Here is a 21336-nt window from a genome sequence, read left to right as displayed (position 1 = left end):
AGGTATAACAGTTATTAGTTACTGAAATTGTTGTTGAAAGCATTTCACAAAATATTGAGACATGAATACAAAATATACATTTGGAAATTAATCGATTTTAATCGATCATCGATCGGTTACACACAAGTGATGATCGATCACAAAAATTCAACCGATTCCCAACACTAGTACTTTCAGGGTCACAGAGGTCAAATGTGTTGAATTCTATCAGTATGTATTTCAGAACTTAGGTGATTATTAAGGCCATGGGCATCTTGGTTTACTTCCATGTTTGACTAGAATTATTTTCAAAATGTTTTAATATTTTTTTTGGTGAGACCTTAGTTAGGTACATGAGAGTGGGAATCTGTAGAAAACCATATCATTCTAATCTCATGAAGTTGTTCTGTGTCTTCAATTACTTTTCAGTCTTTGGAAATCGACAAGACAATTGACATGAAAAGGAAAGAGATATCATCAATTTGTGCCAAGGCCAGGAACGAGTACTCTAAAACGCAGATAAAACGCGACTTCAAGGCAGGACTGCGGGTTAGTTCTTTGTAGTCTATACACTGTTAGAAAGTCACATAATTTACTTTGTAGTCTATACACTGTTAAAGAGAAGTCACATAATTTACTTTGTAGTCCATACACTGTTAGAAAGTCACATAATTTACTTTGTAGTCCATACACTGTTAGAAAGTCACATAATTTACTTTGTAGTCCATACACTGTTAGAAAGTCACATAATTTACTTTGTAGTCTATACACTGTTAGAAAGTCACATAATTTACTCTGTAGTCTATACACTGTTAGAAAGTCACATAATTTACTTTGTAGTCCATACACTGTTAGAGAGTCACATAATTTACTTTGTAGTCCATACACTGTTAGAGAGTCACATAATTTACTTTGTAGTCCATACACTGTTAGAAAGTCACATAATTTACTTTGTAGTCCATACACTGTTAGAAAGTCACATAATTTACTCTGTAGTCCATACACTGTTAGAAAGTCACATAATTTACTCTGTAGTCCATACACTGTTAGAAAGTCACATAATTTACTTTGTAGTCCATACACTGTTAGAGAGAAGTCACATAATTTACTTTGTAGTCTATACACTGTTAGAGAGTCACATAATTTACTCTGTAGTCCATACACTGTTAGAAAGTCACATAATTTACTTTGTAGTCCATACACTGTTAGAAAGTCACATAATTTACTTTGTAGTCTATACACTGTTAGAAAGTCACATAATTTACTTTGTAGTCCACACACTGTTAGAAAGTCACATAATTTACTTTGTAGTCCACACACTGTTAGAAAGTCACATAATTTACTTTGTAGTCCATACAATGTTAGAAAGTCACATAATTTACTTTGTAGTCCATACACTGTTAGAGAGTCACATAATTTACTCTGTAGTCCATACACTGTTAGAGAATCACATAATTTACTTTGTAGTCTATACACTGTTAGAAAGTCACATAATTTACTCTGTAGTCCATACACTGTTAGAAAGTCACATAATTTACTTTGTAGTCCATACACTGTTAGAAAGTCACATAATTTACTCTGTAGTCTATACACTGTTAGAAAGTCACATTATTTACTTTGTAGTCTATACACTGTTAGAAAGTCACATAATTTACTCTGTAGTCTATACACTGTTAGAAAGTCACATTATTTACTTTGTAGTCTATACACTGTTAGAAAGTCACATAATTTACTTTGTAATCTATACACTGTTAGAAAGTCACATAATTTACTTTGTAGTCCATACACTGTTAGAGAGTCACATAATTTACTCTGTAGTCCATACACTGTTAGAGAGTCACATAATTTACTTTGTAGTCCATACACTGTTAGAAAGTCACATAATTTACTTTGTAGTCTATACACTGTTAAAGAGTCACATAATTTACTTTGTAGTCCATACACTGTTAGAAAGTCACATAATTTACTTTGTAGTCTATACACTGTTAGAAAGTCACATAATTTACTCTGTAGTCTATACACTGTTAGAAAGTCACATAATTTACTTTGTAGTCCATACACTGTTAGAGAGTCACATAATTTACTTTGTAGTCCATACACTGTTAGAGAGTCACATAATTTACTTTGTAGTCCATACACTGTTAGAAAGTCACATAATTTACTTTGTAGTCCATACACTGTTAGAAAGTCACATAATTTACTCTGTAGTCCATACACTGTTAGAAAGTCACATAATTTACTCTGTAGTCCATACACTGTTAGAAAGTCACATAATTTACTTTGTAGTCCATACACTGTTAGAGAGAAGTCACATAATTTACTTTGTAGTCTATACACTGTTAGAGAGTCACATAATTTACTCTGTAGTCCATACACTGTTAGAAAGTCACATAATTTACTTTGTAGTCCATACACTGTTAGAAAGTCACATAATTTACTTTGTAGTCTATACACTGTTAGAAAGTCACATAATTTACTTTGTAGTCCACACACTGTTAGAAAGTCACATAATTTACTTTGTAGTCCACACACTGTTAGAAAGTCACATAATTTACTTTGTAGTCCATACAATGTTAGAAAGTCACATAATTTACTTTGTAGTCCATACACTGTTAGAGAGTCACATAATTTACTCTGTAGTCCATACACTGTTAGAGAATCACATAATTTACTTTGTAGTCTATACACTGTTAGAAAGTCACATAATTTACTCTGTAGTCCATACACTGTTAGAAAGTCACATAATTTACTTTGTAGTCCATACACTGTTAGAAAGTCACATAATTTACTTTGTAGTCCATACACTGTTAGAGAGTCACATAATTTACTCTGTAGTCTATACACTGTTAGAAAGTCACATAATTTACTTTGTAGTCTATACACTGTTAGAGAGTCACATAATTTACTTTGTAGTCCATACACTGTTAGAAAGTCACATAATTTACTCTGTAGTCTATACACTGTTAGAAAGTCACATAATTTACTTTGTAGTCCATACACTGTTAGAGAGTCACATAATTTACTCTGTAGTCTATACACTGTTAGAAAGTCACATAATTTACTCTGTAGTCTATACACTGTTAGAAAGTCACATAATTTACTCTGTAGTCTATACACTGTTAGAAAGTCACATAATTAACTTTGTAGTCCATACACTGTTAGAAAGTCACATAATTTACTTTGTAGTCCATACACTGTTAGAGAGTCACATAATTTACTCTGTAGTCTATACACTGTTAGAAAGTCACATAATTTACTTTGTAGTCTATACACTGTTAGAGAGTCACATAATTTACTTTGTAGTCCATACACTGTTAGAAAGTCACATAATTTACTCTGTAGTCTATACACTGTTAGAAAGTCACATAATTTACTTTGTAGTCCATACACTGTTAGAGAGTCACATAATTTACTCTGTAGTCTATACACTGTTAGAAAGTCACATAATTTACTCTGTAGTCTATACACTGTTAGAAAGTCACATAATTTACTCTGTAGTCTATACACTGTTAGAAAGTCACATAATTAACTTTGTAGTCCATACACTGTTAGAAAGTCACATAATTTACTTTGTAGTCCATACACTGTTAGAGAGAAGTCACATAATTTACTTTGTAGTCCATACACTGTTAGAAAGTCACATAATTTACTCTGTAGTCCATACACTGTTAGAAAGTCACATAATTTACTTTGTAGTCCATACACTGTTAGAAAGTCACATAATTTACTTTGTAGTCCATACACTGTTAGAAAGTCACATAATTTACTTTGTAGTCCATACACTGTTAGAAAGTCACATAATTTACTCTGTAGTCCATACACTGTTAGAAAGTCACATAATTTACTTTGTAGTCCATACACTGTTAGAAAGTCACATAATTTACTTTGTAGTCCATACACTGTTAGAAAGTCACATAATTTACTTTGTAGTCCATACACTGTTAGAAAGTCACATAATTTACTCTGTAGTCCATACACTGTTAAAAAGTCACATAATTTACTTTGTAGTCCATACACTGTTAGAGAGAAGTCACATAATTTACTTTGTAGTCTATACACTGTTAGAAAGTCACATAATTTACTTTGTAGTCCATACACTGTTAGAAAGTCACATAATTTACTTTGTAGTCTATACACTGTTAGAGAGTCACATAATTTACTTTGTAGTCCATACACTGTTAGAGAGTCACATAATTTACTCTGTAGTCCATACACTGTTAGAAAGTCACATAATTTACTTTGTAGTCCATACACTGTTAGAAAGTCACATAATTTACTTTGTAGTCTATACACTGTTAGAAAGTCACATAATTTACTTTGTAGTCCATACACTGTTAGAAAGTCACATAATTTACTTTGTAGTCTACACACTGTTAAAAAGTCACATAATTTACTCTGTAGTCTATACACTGTTAGAAAGTCACATAATTTACTTTGTAGTCCATACACTGTTAGAAAGTCACATAATTTACTCTGTAGTCCATACACTGTTAGAAAGTCACATAATTTACTTTGTAGTCCATACACTGTTAGAAAGTCACATAATTTACTCTGTAGTCCATACACTGTTAGAAAGTCACATAATTTACTTTGTAGTCTATACACTGTTAGAGAGTCACATAATTTACTTTGTAGTCCATACACTGTTAGAAAGTCACATAATTTACTCTGTAGTCTATACACTGTTAGAGAGTCACATAATTTACTTTGTAGTCCATACACTGTTAGAAAGTCACATAATTTACTTTGTAGTCCATACACTGTTAGAGAGTCACATAATTTACTCTGTAGTCTATACACTGTTAGAGAGTCACATAATTTACTTTGTAGTCCATACACTGTTAGAAAGTCACATTATTTACTTTGTAGTCCACACACTGTTAGAGAGTCACATAATTTACTCTGTAGTCCATACACTGTTAGAAAGTCACATAATTTACTTTGTAGTCCACACACTGTTAGAAAGTCACATAATTTACTTTGTAATCCATACACTGTTAGAAAGTCACAATTTACTTTGTAGTCTATACACTGTTAGAAAGTCACATAATTTACTCTGTAGTCTATACACTGTTAGAAAGTCACATAATTTACTTTGTAGTCTATACACTGTTAGAAAGTCACATAATTTACTCTGTAGTCCATACACTGTTAGAAAGTCACATAGTCCACTTTGTAGTCCATACACTGTTAGAAAGTCACAATTTACTTTGTAGTCCACACACTGTTAGAAAGTCACATAATTTACTTTGTAGTCTATACACTGTTAGAAAGTCACATAATTTACTTTGTAGTCCATACACTATTAGAAAGTCACATAATTTACTTTGTAGTCCATACACTGTTAGAAAGTCACATAATTTACTTTGTAGTCTATACACTGTTAGAGAGTCACATAATTTACTTTGTAGTCTATACACTGTTAGAAAGTCACATAATTTACTTTGTAGTCCATACACTGTTAGAAAGTCACATAATTTACTTTGTAGTCCATACACTGTTAGAAAGTCACATAATTTACTCTGTAGTCCATACACTGTTAGAAAGTCACATAATTTACTTTGTAGTCTATACACTGTTAGAAAGTCACATACTTTACTTTGTAGTCTATACACTGTTAGAAAGTCACATAATTTACTTTGTAGTCCATACACTGTTAGAGAGTCACATAATTTACTCTGTAGTCCATACACTGTTAGAGAATCACATAATTTACTTTGTAGTCCATACACTGTTAGAAAGTCACATAATTTACTTTGTAGTCCATACACTGTTAGAGAGAAGTCACATAATTTACTTTGTAGTCCATACACTGTTAGAAAGTCACATAATTTACTTTGTAGTCCATACACTGTTAGAAAGTCACATAATTTACTCTGTAGTCCATACACTGTTAGAAAGTCACATAATTTACTCTGTAGTCCATACACTGTTAGAAAGTCACATAATTTACTTTGTAGTCCATACACTGTTAGAAAGTCACATAATTTACTCTGTAGTCCATACACTGTTAGAAAGTCACATAATTTACTTTGTAGTCCATACACTGTTAGAGAGTCACATAATTTACTTTGTAGTCTATACACTGTTAGAGAGTCACATAATTTACTTTGTAGTCTATACACTGTTAGAAAGTCACATAATTTACTTTGGTCATTATTTTGTGATATAATTAAGTTTAGAAATATTATTATGATATGAAATATGAAGCATTAGAAAAAATCCAAATATTTGCACTATTTATAAAAAAACTTTTTAGATTGTGAAATTTGAGTCTAAAATTAAATACTTACACGGTAAACATTTAAAAAAAGAATCTTTAGAAATACTAAAAAGATATGTATTAAAGACATATTAATGCAGATAGATAAATTTACATATTTTCAGTATAAAAATGAAATAACCCTTTCAGGTAGAGTTCTTTATTATAAAATCAGAATGACTAGTTTTCATTCATGGGTAAATTGATATTTAAAAATCTGACTCCATTTAAAGAGAAAAATAATTTTTCATGTGCCCTTATCCAGGAGATGAAAAGAAAGGCAGGGTTGACAAATGCTGAGGAGGACGATGAAATGGAGGATGAGGATCAGGATTACAACAGTGACGATGATGACGAGGAGATGGGTCAAACTGCAGAAAATCTGAAGGTGTTCTGTGTCAGTTCCATGGAATACCAAAAGATGAAGAACCTTCTAACCAACGATGGACCACCCACTGTAAGTTTAACCGTTCTGGTAGGGTTTTAGTTTCTACTTAGTTGAATGTATACAAGTATTCATACTGTACTCGACTGGTAATGAATAAGCCCCTCCCCCTTCTTAAAGTCTTTTGGAACCAGACCTACATTCGGTAATAAGCCCCCTCCTTGATTTTGCTCTTGTCTCGGAACTTTTGTGACATTTAAAGGTAAATATTAATAAAATAACAATGAAATATAATTATATAAAAAAAAACAATGAATAAAGGATACTATCAACTTTGAGTATTGTGTTTGTTTATGCCCAGTTAACGAACTATTGAATCTATAAATGGATGACTAAGGTGATGGTCAGATGACAGGTGTTATAATTATTAGACCTGGTGATTGGTTATTGTAGAGCTTTAATGACTGGCTGACTCATTCATCCCTTAATTAGTGGCAGAGATAAATAGATCCATTGGTTAACTGTGATGGTGGTAGGTCAATTAATACAGGATATGCAGGTTAGCTGGAGTGGTAAATGGAGCTCGCATCACGCTAAACAAACATAAGTTCTTTGACGCCCTGAATGAGTTTTGACACTTATCGCCATGAATTTATTCAGAACGGATTTCCTCCCACGCTAATGCACCCGTTTTACCGCCGAACTCGCATATCGCCATCCGCCATCATATTTCGAGAACAAATGGTAAAAATAATATCATCTTGACCTCGTTAATATCGCCAAATTGAGTCCAGAAGGACGTGCGTTTATATGTTATTGTTACGTGACTGACTGCTGACTGACAGATAATTAGTTGTACACACATTAAATCATGGCTAGTGCTTTGTGGTCTTTCTTTCGTAAGTTACAATGAATAAAACTCATTTTTGTGATACCACTACACGCTTTGTTAAAATATCATGGGACTCTGTTACTCCAGAGATAACAGTAAGATGTCGGATACACAGAGGTATTGTACCACGTGATGATGCAACGTTAACAATATCATACACCCCGTACACAGATCTAAAAGCTTTACTCGCACAAGTTCATAATGAACCGTTGTCAAATTTCAAGAACACAAGCATTCTACAGTTGAATCAGACATTCAGAAATCTCTTCAACAGTTTCTTCTGTTAGTTTGTCAGTCGAAGGCAAAACAATCAACACTTCATATGTTTTTCGGCACCTGGTAGAACATGCACGCAGTTAAACAAGGTAGCTTTGAAAATCATGTTGCGATTACTGTAGACCATTTGATGAAAATTACGATGACATTCTCGGTAAAATAATTAGCATATCTATGTACAGTTCGATGCAATGTTTAGATTTTCAAAGTCTACAGTTGTTACAGAAACACTAGCTATAGTGTTGGACAGCAAACTCGGGTTTGAACAGCAAACCCAATATACTGCCAAACTCGTTATATCGCCAAAATCGCGGAGAACAGAAGGTGGCGATATAGCGAGGTTTTACTGTATGCACTTGTCTTTTCATGTGAAAAGGTAAAAAAATATTACCAAACAAATACCAGAAATTACAAGTGGGAATGCCTATCTTTAAAAGGTTGACATCAATAAGAATTACAATTGTACTCCAAAACATTTGGCAATAGCCTCTCCTATGTTATGTATTTTCCATGTGCTGAAAACGTATGAAACTAGTTTTGGAACTAGGCCTTCATATGGGAAGAAGCCCCCTCCCTTTAAAATCCCTTTATTTCCTACTGTTGCCCATCAAGTACAGTATGCAGTATTCTCCCCAAGATCAGCTGTGATGCTGACATTGTTTGACAGCTGCACCAGGTTCCAATTGATAGGAAATTTATCACTAGCTATGTAGTGTTTAAAAAAGAAAAGAAAAAGTAACAACTGGTCACTCGTACTAAACCTCGATGTCAGTTCTGAAACCAATTCATTATAAGATATTAAGATATGTTTTTACTGTAAATGTAAGTCTCGGATGTCACTTTTTGACACAAACGTTAGTTTGAGTCTATGTCAGCGCTTTTGAGGTGTAGCTGACAAAATCTACGATGCCCTCTGGCGGATACTGCCTTGGCCAATCTAACCGTTGCTTTACAGTAACTCCGTAATACTATGCAGTAAATATTTGTAAATATCGTAAATATTCACGATAAAAAATGACATATTGTAAAGTTCAGCTATAAAAAAATCACCTTTTGTTTTGTTGACACAAACGTAGACACAAACGTAAGTTTGAGTCTATGTCAGCGCTTTTGAGGGTAGCTGACAAAATCTACGATGCCTTCTGGCGGATACTGCTGTTGGCCAATCTAAACGTTGCTTTACAGTAACTCCGTAGTGTTATGCAGTAAATATTTGTTTAACTTCACGATAAAAAATGACATACAGTGAAGTTCAGCTATTAAAAAAAATCACCTTTTGTTTTGTTGTATTTTAGAAGCTGACAGGACAATGTGGGTTTTTTTTGGCATTTTCGTTCGCTCTGACACAACTTCCACTGCCACTTCACAATCATATTCTATCGCAAAAAAATAATAGTCCCATGACTTACGGAGTCAAATGCAACACTGCAGTTTCGTTAGATATATGACAAAACAACAGAACCTCACAGATAGATAGTTTTCAAAGTATTTAATTTAAGTATGTTCTGTCGATGATACGTAAGAATATTTTTCCGCGTTGGAACGCATTAGATTTCACGCGGAATGATACAATCGACTTTTCGCTGGCGCCATATTGCTGCTTACCTGTGACCCGGAAGAAAAATCTACTAACATCACGCTGAATTTTCATTATCGACATCTATGTGTTTTTTTTCTTTGGTGGCATGTTACTGAATGGGTTATAATATTGATAAATTTTCGTGGGAATATCGTTGTTATTTTGTACATTGAAAATCACTCATCCAGCATCCGATTTTGTCCGCCATCTTTCAGTAATGTAAACAATAATAAAAGCAAGAGTAGGTGATCAAACCCAACTTTGACTGTCATTTTCTCACTGAAATATTAACTTGCATGTGATTGATGTAGTCTGCAGATGGTTAGATTATATAGATGTTTTTTTACGAAAGAAAAAAGTTGTCTATTCATCATGACAATATCACAACAACGGCAGTCGAGTACCATACGCATGTTTGCAAATAAAAAGTTAAATAAATTCTCACTGAATAGGGTTTCGAAAAGGCGAATGGACTTGTGAATATTAATATTGACTTCGGATCTATTGATTATATCCTACGTAATGCACATGAAGTTTTTCGTTTACAGAACGCGGACCGCATTAACGTGGCTGTCTGCATGCAGATGTAGACGTCACTGAAAAATTCATCTCTAATTATAGCGACTGATTCTTTTTTTCTAATATTCGTGATGGTTTAAAAAAAATAGAAAATGATCTATCATTATCATTTGAAATATTACATAACAGTCGAAGCATATTATAAAAAAGAAAGGGGTCTACGATGTACATCTACATAGACCTTTATTATGTTTGGTGGAGTTTTGAACGCTTCAGGGACGATTAAAGGGCAGTAACTCTTTAGAAAACACCATTTTTCATGGAAATGTACTGATTGCTAAATTTAACCAGAGATATTTAAAGGCAGTGGAAATGTTATATTCCTACATCTGCGGTTTTTTCTGTCTTAAATCATTTCAGCTTCTGAATTAAATTAACCTTTAAACTAATGCACAGTAAAGTATTGATAAATCAATGCAAATAATTTATTCTAACTTAGATTTATTATTATTATTTAATCTTTTTTTCTTTACAACACTAGTACATGTTATTTGAGAAGAACAGCAAAAATTACTAAGTTCATTATTCTTCTAAACAACAAAAATGTGTAAAACTTGTTTGTGTTGTGCATATATCCTATTGTGAAATAACTTGGCATGACTAAAGATAATAGTATTGTCTTGATGGCTGTTACATACTATATCATAGGTTGAGTTAAATAATTATTTTCTTCTTATCAATTATGTTCAATGGTGAAAACACATTTTTTTCATTTAAATTGTTAAGTCGGTTTAATGTTCAAATTCAGATTAATTTAATTAAAGCAACTATTAATAATGTATATATGTGTTAACTTTTCTGACAAAGTCTTCAAGTAACCTGATTATATTTGACAGAGAATCAAAATGAGTAATTTTGTTGTTAAGAATAGTGGGCTTAGCCATTTACAACTGTTTAGATTCTACTTAATAAGGTTTGATTTTTAACATTTTGGCAAATTTATCTTATCAATATCCAATTTAGTTTTAAAGATAAGCAGTACTTCCATTTTTATGAAAATAAAAATTACTTCAGTGTTCTAATAATTTAAACACATGAACAATTGAAAGCAATACATTTGTATGAAAAGCATTCATAATGGACTTTGAAGAATGCTACTACATGTACAGTTCATCCAGTTTGGGCATTCGAACTACATTTTCATCTGAGAGATGCTGCAGATTAAAAAAAAAAACTCTGATTTTGAAATCGATGATATCAATACATATAGCTACATTCACATCTCACTAACATTAATTAACATGATATATATACCATACATATATATATGTATCGTGCAGTTACAGTTATGTATATGGTACATATACTATTGCGGAGAATATTTGATGCAATGTACATAGGTGAAAAACAAAATTCCACTTCAAATTGATTTGAACTGTACATGTGAATGAATGTGTTTTTGTTGTATAGATTATTTGTAGCTACACAGTATGGAGTGTAAACATATAACGTAGAGTGCTATATGAAAATCATGTTCACTCTAATGAGCGATTAAGAAACTGTCTCAAGTCTGAGCTGATATGAGCATGTAATTCTAAGTTTTGAATATAGTGCTTAGTTTAATGTGGCCGTTGTGATGGTATACCCTGTCCTGTCTACATCCGCATTCTACGCCTCCAGAGTCTGTTTATCAGACCCAGGTGTTTTTAACCCACCATCATCAGATGGTGGGCTATTCAAATCGCCCTGCGTCCGTGGTCCGTCCGTCCCTCCATCCGTAAACAATTCTTGTTATCGCTATTTCTCAAAGTACTGAAGGGATCTTCTAAAATTTCATATATAGGTTTCTCTTGGTTTCTAGTTATGCATATTGCATTTTGAGACTTATCGGAAAACAATATGGCCGACAGGCAGCCATCTTAGGTTTTGACAATTGAAGTTTGTTATTGCTATTTCTCAGAAAGCACTGAATTGATCTTTCTCAAATTTCATATGTAGGTTCCTCTTGGTGCTAACATTAGTTATGTATATTGCATTTTGAGACCAATCGGAAAACAATATGGCCGACAGGCAGCCATCTTGGATTTAGACAATTGAAGTTTGTTATCGCTATTTCTCAGAAAGTGCTGAAGGGATCTTTCTCAAATTTTATATGTAGGTTCCCCTCGGTGCCTAGTTATGGATATTGCATTTTGAGACTAATCGGAAAACAACATGGTCGACAGGCAGCCATATTGTATTTTGACAATTGAAGTTTGTTATCGCTATTTTACAGAAGGTACTGAAGGGATAGAACAATCTGCCACAAAATATCATTCAAAACCTTGACATAACATCATTCAAACCAGGGCTCACACACACGATAAAATCCTAAAACAATCACACAAGTGTTTTTAACCTGAGCTCTGATCTAAAAGCTGGTAGCTAGATGGGGCGTTACATCAAATGTATAAATATCTTTTCAATGGCTAATGATAATGATAATTTGTGAAGCGCTTATAGGCATGGGATCCTCAAAAGTTTGAAAAGAAAGGCCTCATTAATTTTACAGGTAATCTAGGACCTTCATATTACATCTACAACTACGTATACATTAACCCATTGAAGATGTCAAATAAGATTACCTGAGTACCTATTCTGACAATTAGCTGCCAAGACGCACTTGCAATCAAAAGTAGATATGAATTTCTTTTCTTGCCAATATTTTGTCCTAGTCCTAATCAGGTATTGGTGATGTTCCATACAAAGTTGACCATGTCCCCACTAAACAAAAGCAGTTAAAATAATTTGTTTTCGTTTGTGTCTTCAGTACTTTCAGTACTTTGATTGTTATTTGTAGGTATTTAATACTACAGAGGATACTCAGATTCCAATGCTGCGCCGCTACATTCACGAGCTCACATCATCAAGACGACAACAGCATGTAGATAGGTTGATCCGCACCCTAGGACAGTTTGTGTTTGATGTACAGAGTTACATCATGGCTGATGGCACAACGGTACGTTAGGTTAATTTGACACGTCAACCTTTCAGAAATGTATGTATTGGGTGATCATGTCACATTTGTCTTGCGGAAATTGTTTATCAGACTCGTTTTTTTCCCTGAAATTTGATGCTTTCAAGTTCTCTTCTTTTCCCATTTTTTTTCTGTACTAAAAACAGAACCTCTTAAAAATTACATAGTTACAACTGTAGCAGTACAGGGCTTTTTCTGAGGGCTCTTTTGGACCATTAATGGCACCATTTCCAATTGAAATTATTTCATATTTAAGCCAAATTAATGAAGTTTGCAGTTTACTCCTGAAAAAATCTTTCCCAATTTTCTTCCCAAAATGAGATAATGAGACATCGGGCCAAACCACTGAGAAAAAGCCCTGACAGTATTATGAAACAAGAATTTATCACTCACTATGACAGTATATGTATAATTCCACGACAAATCTCTTGTTTGTGTTTTAGTGTAAAGGAACTCGGAGGGATGCTAAATCAGCAGTAGAAGAAAACTCCAAGGAGTTACAAGAAAAGTTTGAGCCAGTTTTATCTCGTCTGGGTCATGACATCGGAGAGATCTTCTGCAAAAGTATAGAGACAAAGATGGCAGATGGAGTTGCTTCTGCAATGTCTTTTGCCAATGATACTGTCTCCAAATGGGGGTCTAAGGTAATGAAATAAAAACTGGAAAATCACTGCCGAAAGTAAAAAAGAACTGGAGTCTGTTTAACTTCAGTAATGAGCCAAAATAACTACATTTACAGCATTGAGATCATTCTGGTTTCCACAGCATCTAGATTAATCTAGTTTCCACAGAATATAGATCTAGATCATTCTAGTTTCCACAGCATCGCGATTATTGTAGATTTCACAGTATCTGGATCATTCTAGATTTCACAATATCTGGATCATTCTAGTTTTCATAGTACAGTCAAACCTGCTCTAACGACCCCCTGTATATAACGACTGCCTGTCTATAACGACCGGTTTTAAGATTCCCCGTGAGATTTTACTATATAACGACCCTCTGTATAGCGACTACCTGTCTAATGTGGCTAACGACCGGTGATTTCGGAACGGCGGTCGCTAATTTGTTTTCTATAACGACCGATTTCTGTCAGCCATCTTCTGCTCTCTGCAGTCATCCCTCATAAAATCCCCGGAAAATTCAGACGCTTGATTATACAAACAAAGGACCACCACAACCCTTGCCTGAGTATATAAACAAAAGACCCCTACCACCTGTTAGCCTATAATTACTGTAGCTGCCCTGGCCTGGGGCTCGGTGAGAGAGGAGTCGGGTCACCATGCGTGTCGGTATTACATTACAACTGTGCACGTACAGGTGGCTTCATTTGACACGGTCAGTTAATTTTGTGATTACAACTAGGATACATCACTTCAATAACAAACACTGGTCATATCTGTCAACAAGATTTACTCACATGAAAGCCAATAATGCCTTTCTTAATCGTAGCTGTCGGTACTAGCGTTTGTACTGCCGCCATCTTTAATTAGTCAATACTAATAAAAAGTCGTAAACTGACACAAATATCCGGATTTCAATTTGGGTCAGAAAAAAAAGTAAGACTAAAACACAAAATAATTAGTAGTAACACAAATATAATTAATTTATTAATTATTGTGTATTCTTTTTCTTTATTTATTGAAGAAAGGGAGATAATTTGATAGATACATATAGCATTATTTCAGAACAAAATATTTTTAAAAAATTATCCATAAGACCATTTTGAGTTATATTTTGTGTTTGGGTCCACAAATCATTAAATATTAAACCCTTCAGATTTATAAAGTTTATGCATTTATTTAACTTCTGACTGGTCTTCTGAATGCCCTGTTCAATGACAATTTATTTATGGCAGGTTTAAGTAAATTGGTTGGTGCAATAATTTTGACCTGTCTATAAAGGCAACCTGTCTATAGTGACCGTTTTTCTGCCTCCCCTTGGGCGGTCGCTATAAACAGGTTTGACTGTATATAGAATATTCTAGGTTTGTTTTCTCTGAAATAATTGACATTTAAAGTTTGACTGTGTATGCTGTGTTACAGCCCAACAGAGAGGAGAAATCTGAAGGAGGACTCCATTGGAAGGCGTACCAATGTACTGTGAGACGCCAGGGGGTATACAAGTCCCCGACTTACGGCGCCATCGACTTTAATGAACAGTTATCAGAGCCAATGTATAGATGTATCAGTGTGTGCTGGGATAAAGTTTTCAGGTAAAAGTGTATATTTTAATCACTCAATGTTTATTGTTAATGTTTTATCACAAGCTTAGTGACGTGACAGATGAATTAAAGGTGGTCGTCATTAATGTAAATTTGATGGATTTTGACAGTGGCCTACTGTGGAGAAGTTAAATGTAAATGTGATGTATTTTGACAGTGGCCTGATGTGGAGAAGTTTAATGTAAATGTGATGTATTTTGACAGTGGCCTACTGTGGAGAAGTTAAATGTAAATGTGATGTATTTTGACAGTGGCCTACTGTGGAGAAATTTAATGTAAATGTGATGTATTTTGACAGTGGCCTACTGTGGAGAAGTTAAATGTAAATGTGATGTATTTTGACAGTGGCCTACTGTGGAGAAGTTTAATGTAAATGTGATGTATTTTGACAGTGGCCTACTGTGGAGAAATTTAATGTAAATGTGATGTATTTTGACAGTGGCCTACTGTGGAGAAGTCTAATGTAAATTTGATGTATTTTGACAGTGGCCTACTGTGGAGAAATTTAATGTAAATGTGATGTATTTTGACAGTGACCTACCGTGGAGAAGTTTAATGTAAATGTGATGTATTTTGACAGTGACCTACCGTGGAGAAGTTTAATGTAAATGTGATGTATTTTGACAGTGGCCTACTGTGGAGAAATTTAATGTAAATGTGATGTATTTTGACAGTGGCCTACTGTGGAGAAGTTAAATGTAAATGTGATGTACTTTGACAGTGGCCTACTGTGGAGAAGTTTAATGTAAATGTGATATATTTTGACAGTGGCCTACTGTGGAGAAGTTAAATGTAAATGTGATATATTTTGACAGTGGCCTACTGTGGAGAAGTTAAATGTAAATGTGATATATTTTGACAGTGGCCTACTGTGGAGAAGTTAAATGTAAATGTGATGTATTTTGACAGTGGCCTACTGTGGAGAAGTTTAATGTAAATGTGATGTATTTTTGACAGTGGCCTACTGTAGAGAAGTTTAATGTAAATGTGATATATTTTGACAGTGGCCTACTGTGGAGAGGTTTAATGTAAATGTGATGTATTTTGACAGTGGCCTACTGTGGAGAAGTTTAATGTAAATGTGATGTATTTTTGACAGTGGCCTACTGTAGAGAAGTTTAATGTAAATGTGATGTATTTTGACAGTGGCCTACTGTGGAGAAGTTTAATGTAAATGTGATGTATTTTTGACAGTGGCCTACTGTAGAGAAGTTTAATGTAAATGTGATGTATTTTGACAGTGGCCTACTGTGGAGAGGTTTAATGTAAATGTGATGTATTTTGACAGTGGCCTACTGTGGAGAAGTTTAATGTAAATGTGATATATTTTGACAGTGGCCTACTGTGGAGAAGTTTAATATAAATGTGATGTATTTTGACAGTGGCCTACTGTGGAGAGGTTTAATGTAAATGTGACGTATTTTGACAGTGGCCTACTGTGGAGAGGTTTAATGTAAATGTGATGTATTTTGACAGTGGCCTACTGTGGAGAAGTTTAATGTAAATGTGATGTATTTTGACAGTGGCCTACTGTGGAGAAGTTTAATGTAAATGTGATGTATTTTTGACAGTGGCCTACTGTAGAGAAGTTTAATGTAAATGTGACGTATTTTGACAGTGGCCTACTGTGGAGAAGTTAAATGTAAATGTGGTATATTTTGACAGTGGCCTACTGTGGAGACGTTTAATGTAAATGTGATGTATTTTGACAGTGGCCTACTGTGGAGAAGTTTAATGTAAATGTGGTATATTTTGACAGTGGCCTACTGTGGAGAAGTTTAATGTAAATGTGATGTATTTTGACAGTGGCCTACTGTGGAGAAGTTAAATGTAAATGTGATATATTTTGACAGTGGCCTACTGTGGAGAAGTTTAATGTAAATGTGATGTATTTTGACAGTGGCCTACTGTGGAGAAGTTTAATGTAAATGTGATGTATTTTGACAGTGGCCTACTGTGGAGAAGTTAAATGTAAATGTGATGTATTTTGACAGTGGCCTACTGTGGAGAAGTTAAATGTAAATGTGATGTATTTTGACAGTGGCCTACTGTGGAGAAGTTTAATGTAAATGTGATGTATTTTGACAGTGGCCTACTGTGGAGACGTTTAATGTAAATGTGATGTATTTTGACAGTGGCCTACTGTGGAGAAGTTAAATGTAAATGTGACGTATTTTGACAGTGGCCTACTGTGGAGAAGTTTAATGTAAATGTGACGTATTTTGACAGTGGCCTACTGTGGAGAAGTTAAATGTAAATGTGACGTATTTTGACAGTGGCCTACTGTGGAGAAGTTAATGTAAATGTGACGTATTTTGACAGTGGCCTACTGTGGAGAAGTTTAATGTAAATGTGATGTATTTTGACAGTGGCCTACTGTGGAGAAGTTTAATGTAAATGTGACGTATTTTGACAGTGGCCTACTGTGGAGAAGTTTAATGTAAATGTGACGTATTTTGACAGTGGCCTACTGTGGAGAAGTTAAATGTAAATGTGACGTATTTTGACAGTGGCCTACTGTGGAGAAGTTTAATGTAAATGTGACGTATTTTGACAGTGGCCTACTGTGGAGAAGTTAAATGTAAATGTGATGTATTTTGACAGTGGCCTACTGTGGAGAAGTTTAATGTAAATGTGATGTATTTTGACAGTGGCCTACTGTGGAGAAGTTTAATGTAAATGTGATGTATTTTGACAGTGGCCTACTGTGGAGAAGTTAAATGTAAATGTGATGTATTTTGACAGTGGCCTACTGTGGAGAAGTTAAATGTAAATGTGATGTATTTTGACAGTGGCCTACTGTGGAGAAGTTTAATGTAAATGTGATATATTTTGACAGTGGCCTACTGTGGAAATGTAAATGTGATGTATTTTGACAGTGGCCTACTGTGGAGAAGTTTAATGTAAATGTGATGTATTTTGACAGTGGCCTACTGTGGAGAAGTTTAATGTAAATGTGATGTATTTTGACAGTGGCCTACTGTGGAGAAGTTTAATGTAAATGTGATGTATTTTGACAGTGGCCTACTGTGGAGAAGTTTAATGTAAATGTGATGTATTTTGACAGTGGCCTACTGTGGAGAGGTTAAATGTAAATGTGATGTATTTTGACAGTGGCCTACTGTGGAGAAGTTTAATGTAAATGTGATGTATTTTGACAGTGGCCTACTGTGGAGAAGTTTATAATGTAAATGTGATGTATTTTGACAGTGGCCTACTGTGGAGAAGTTTATAATGTAAATGTGATGTATTTTGACAGTGGCCTACTGTGGAGAGGTTAAATGTAAATGTGATGTATTTTGACAGTGGCCTACTGTGGAGAGGTTTAATGTAAATGTGATGTATTTTGACAGTGGCCTACTGTGGAGAAGTTAAATGTAAATGTGATGTATTTTGACAGTGGCCTACTGTGGAGAGGTTTAATGTAAATGTGATGTATTTTGACAGTGGCCTACTGTGGAGAAGTTTAATGTAAATGTGATGTATTTTGACAGTGGCCTACTGTGGAGAAGTTTAATGTAAATTTGATGTATTTTGACAGTGGCCTACTGTGGAGAGGTTTAATGTAAATGTGATATATTTTGACAGTGACCTACCGTGGAGAAGTTTAATGTAAATGTGATGTATTTTGACAGTGGCCTACTGTGGAGAGGTTTAATGTAAATGTGACGTATTTTGACAGTGGCCTACTGTGGAGAGGTTTAATGTAAATGTGATATATTTTGACAGTGACCTACCGTGGAGAGGTTTAATGTAAATGTGATGTATTTTGACAGTGGCCTACTGTGGAGAAGTTTAATGTAAATGTGATGTATTTTGACAGTGGCCTACTGTGGAGAAGTTTATAATGTAAATGTGATGTATTTTGACAGTGGCCTACTGTGGAGAGGTTTAATGTAAATGTGATGTATTTTGACAGTGGCCTACTGTGGAGAGGTTTAATGTAAATGTGATGTATTTTGACAGTGGCCTACTGTGGAGAAGTTTAATGTAAATGTGATGTATTTTGACAGTGGCCTACTGTGGAGAAGTTTAATGTAAATGTGATGTATTTTGACAGTGGCCTACTGTGGAGAGGTTTAATGTAAATGTGATGTATTTTGACAGTGGCCTACTGTGGAGAAGTTTAATGTAAATGTGATGTATTTTGACAGTGGCCTACTGTGGAGAGGTTTAATGTAAATGTGATGTATTTTGACAGTGGCCTACTGTGGAGAGGTTTAATGTAAATGTGATGTATTTTGACAGTGGCCTACTGTGGAGAGGTTTAATGTAAATGTGATGTATTTTGACAGTGGCCTACTGTGGAGAAGTTTAATGTAAATGTGATGTATTTTGACAGTGGCCTACTGTGGAGAAGTTTAATGTAAATGTGATGTATTTTGACAGTGGCCTACTGTGGAGAGGTTTAATGTAAATGTGATGTATTTTGACAGTGGCCTACTGTGGAGAGGTTTAATGTAAATGTGATGTATTTTGACAGTGGCCTACTGTGGAGAAGTTTAATGTAAATGTGATGTATTTTGACAGTGGCCTACTGTGGAGAGGTTTAATGTAAATGTGATGTATTTTGACAGTGGCCTACTGTGGAGAGGTTTAATGTAAATGTGATGTATTTTGACAGTGGCCTACTGTGGAGAAGTTTAATGTAAATGTGATGTATTTTGACAGTGGCCTACTGTGGAGAGGTTTAATGTAAATGTGATGTATTTTGACAGTGGCCTACTGTGGAGAACCCTAGAGAACTGTAAGAGTCTACTGATGATGACCTTGACCCTATTCGTGAGGGAGCTTGGTGGAAAGCTCCAGGCGTTGGAAGTACCCGGGATCCAGATTGAGAGGGTCAGCACCCAGCTCTGCCATAGTGCTAAGGACAAGGTGAGAATCAGTGATTTTGTTATGAATAGTATCATTAGTACTAATCAGTTAATGTCTTAGTTATAGTCTCAATTGATCTATTAAATTGCCTTTTGTCTGGAATCATCTGTCCATGAGCAATTGGCATTTTTTTTAAATTCAAAAAATTCTCTGAACCAATTTTAATCAAATTTTGCTTGAAACTTTCATTGCAAAAATATGTATCAAAACTAGGAAATATGTAGTTGCTGGCTCTGATGGCCCAGAGGAGTAGACAAGGCCTCGGCAAAAGAATAACCTTTTCCCATTTTAAAGGTCACATGAATCATTTGTTGGAAAATCTTTAAAAAGACTTCTGACTGTAACAAAGATACTCATTATAATAGGGCAGTATATATTATTTCTGGGATGAAAACCTATCGAGTTTGTTAAAATTCATATGACCTCGGCTTACATTCATGGTAACAAAAATTTATATGACCTCGGCTTACATTCATGGTAACAGGTATCAAATGTGTTAAAAATCCTTTTGCATATGATTGTGTCTTAGTTTGGAATCTACATGAATTATCTAGATCAACATTGAAAGTCACATGTATTATTCCTTAAAGTCCTCTGATTATAAGGTATTAATCTGATTTATACTGGTGAGTGATACAGGCCAATTTAGCCTTGTCCTTTTGTGATATTTCTATGTCAGTGACTTTATAAAGTCCTTGGGACTTAAGTTGTTAGCTGTTAAGGACGTTCCAAACACTGATCCGAATGTATCGTAGATTCGGAACTCCTCGGACAAAGGAGTTACCGTTCCTGATCACAAAAACGCATTTGTGACCGTGATTGAAAATTTGACAGCTCGCCTCGAGAGCAGACGAACCGCCAGGCCAAGAGAAAGCGATAAAAACACAATTTACATTTGTAAAAGGTTCGATATTTTAAAAATTATATAAGAAAGGAGTATAACCGTCTGCAGCTGACATATATTAAGTCCACTCGTCCGTTACTGTCAATAAAGAAGAGGTGGAATGCGGGACCGAGTCGGAACTGGAAGTAAAACTTGAAGTTGAAGTTTGGTCGACGGGTAGGCCCTACGAGTTCGGTGATTTTGTAAACTTCCTTTAGGGTCATTTTACCTAGGATGCACTTTCCGAATGCAGACTTGGTAGTATTCTGCAAACAAAATGCACACACTGGAAGAGGACGAACAACGCACGGAGATTTTGACATAAATTCAGAAGCTGTAATTGTAAGTTTTTAACACTTCAACATTGTAAAAGCTACAACACCCACTGCATGGTTTTCGTCAGCTGAAAGGCCACATGCAGGCCGTAATAGTGGACGAAGTTT

The 21336-nt window shown here is 34.6% G+C and overlaps 1 protein-coding gene across 1 annotated transcript; it reads left to right on the top strand.

Annotated features, from left to right (window-relative positions):
* Window positions 1-408: 408 nt before the first annotated feature.
* Window positions 409-20010, top strand: LOC117320229 (the record flags this gene model as incomplete). Its single annotated transcript, XM_033874879.1, has 6 exons — window positions 409-528; window positions 6507-6698; window positions 12732-12890; window positions 13352-13552; window positions 14954-15123; window positions 19851-20010. Coding segments are annotated over 6 exons (1002 nt in total), but the record flags the coding sequence as incomplete, so codon positions are not given.
* Between the last annotated feature and the right edge of the window lie 1326 nt (window positions 20011-21336).

The sequence above is a fragment of the Pecten maximus genome, unplaced genomic scaffold (assembly GCF_902652985.1).
Source record: "Pecten maximus unplaced genomic scaffold, xPecMax1.1, whole genome shotgun sequence".
NCBI classification, from domain to species: Eukaryota; Metazoa; Mollusca; class Bivalvia; order Pectinida; family Pectinidae; genus Pecten; species Pecten maximus.
Note: the sequence above shows the minus strand (reverse complement) of the source record. Positions and strands in the feature narration are given on the sequence as shown.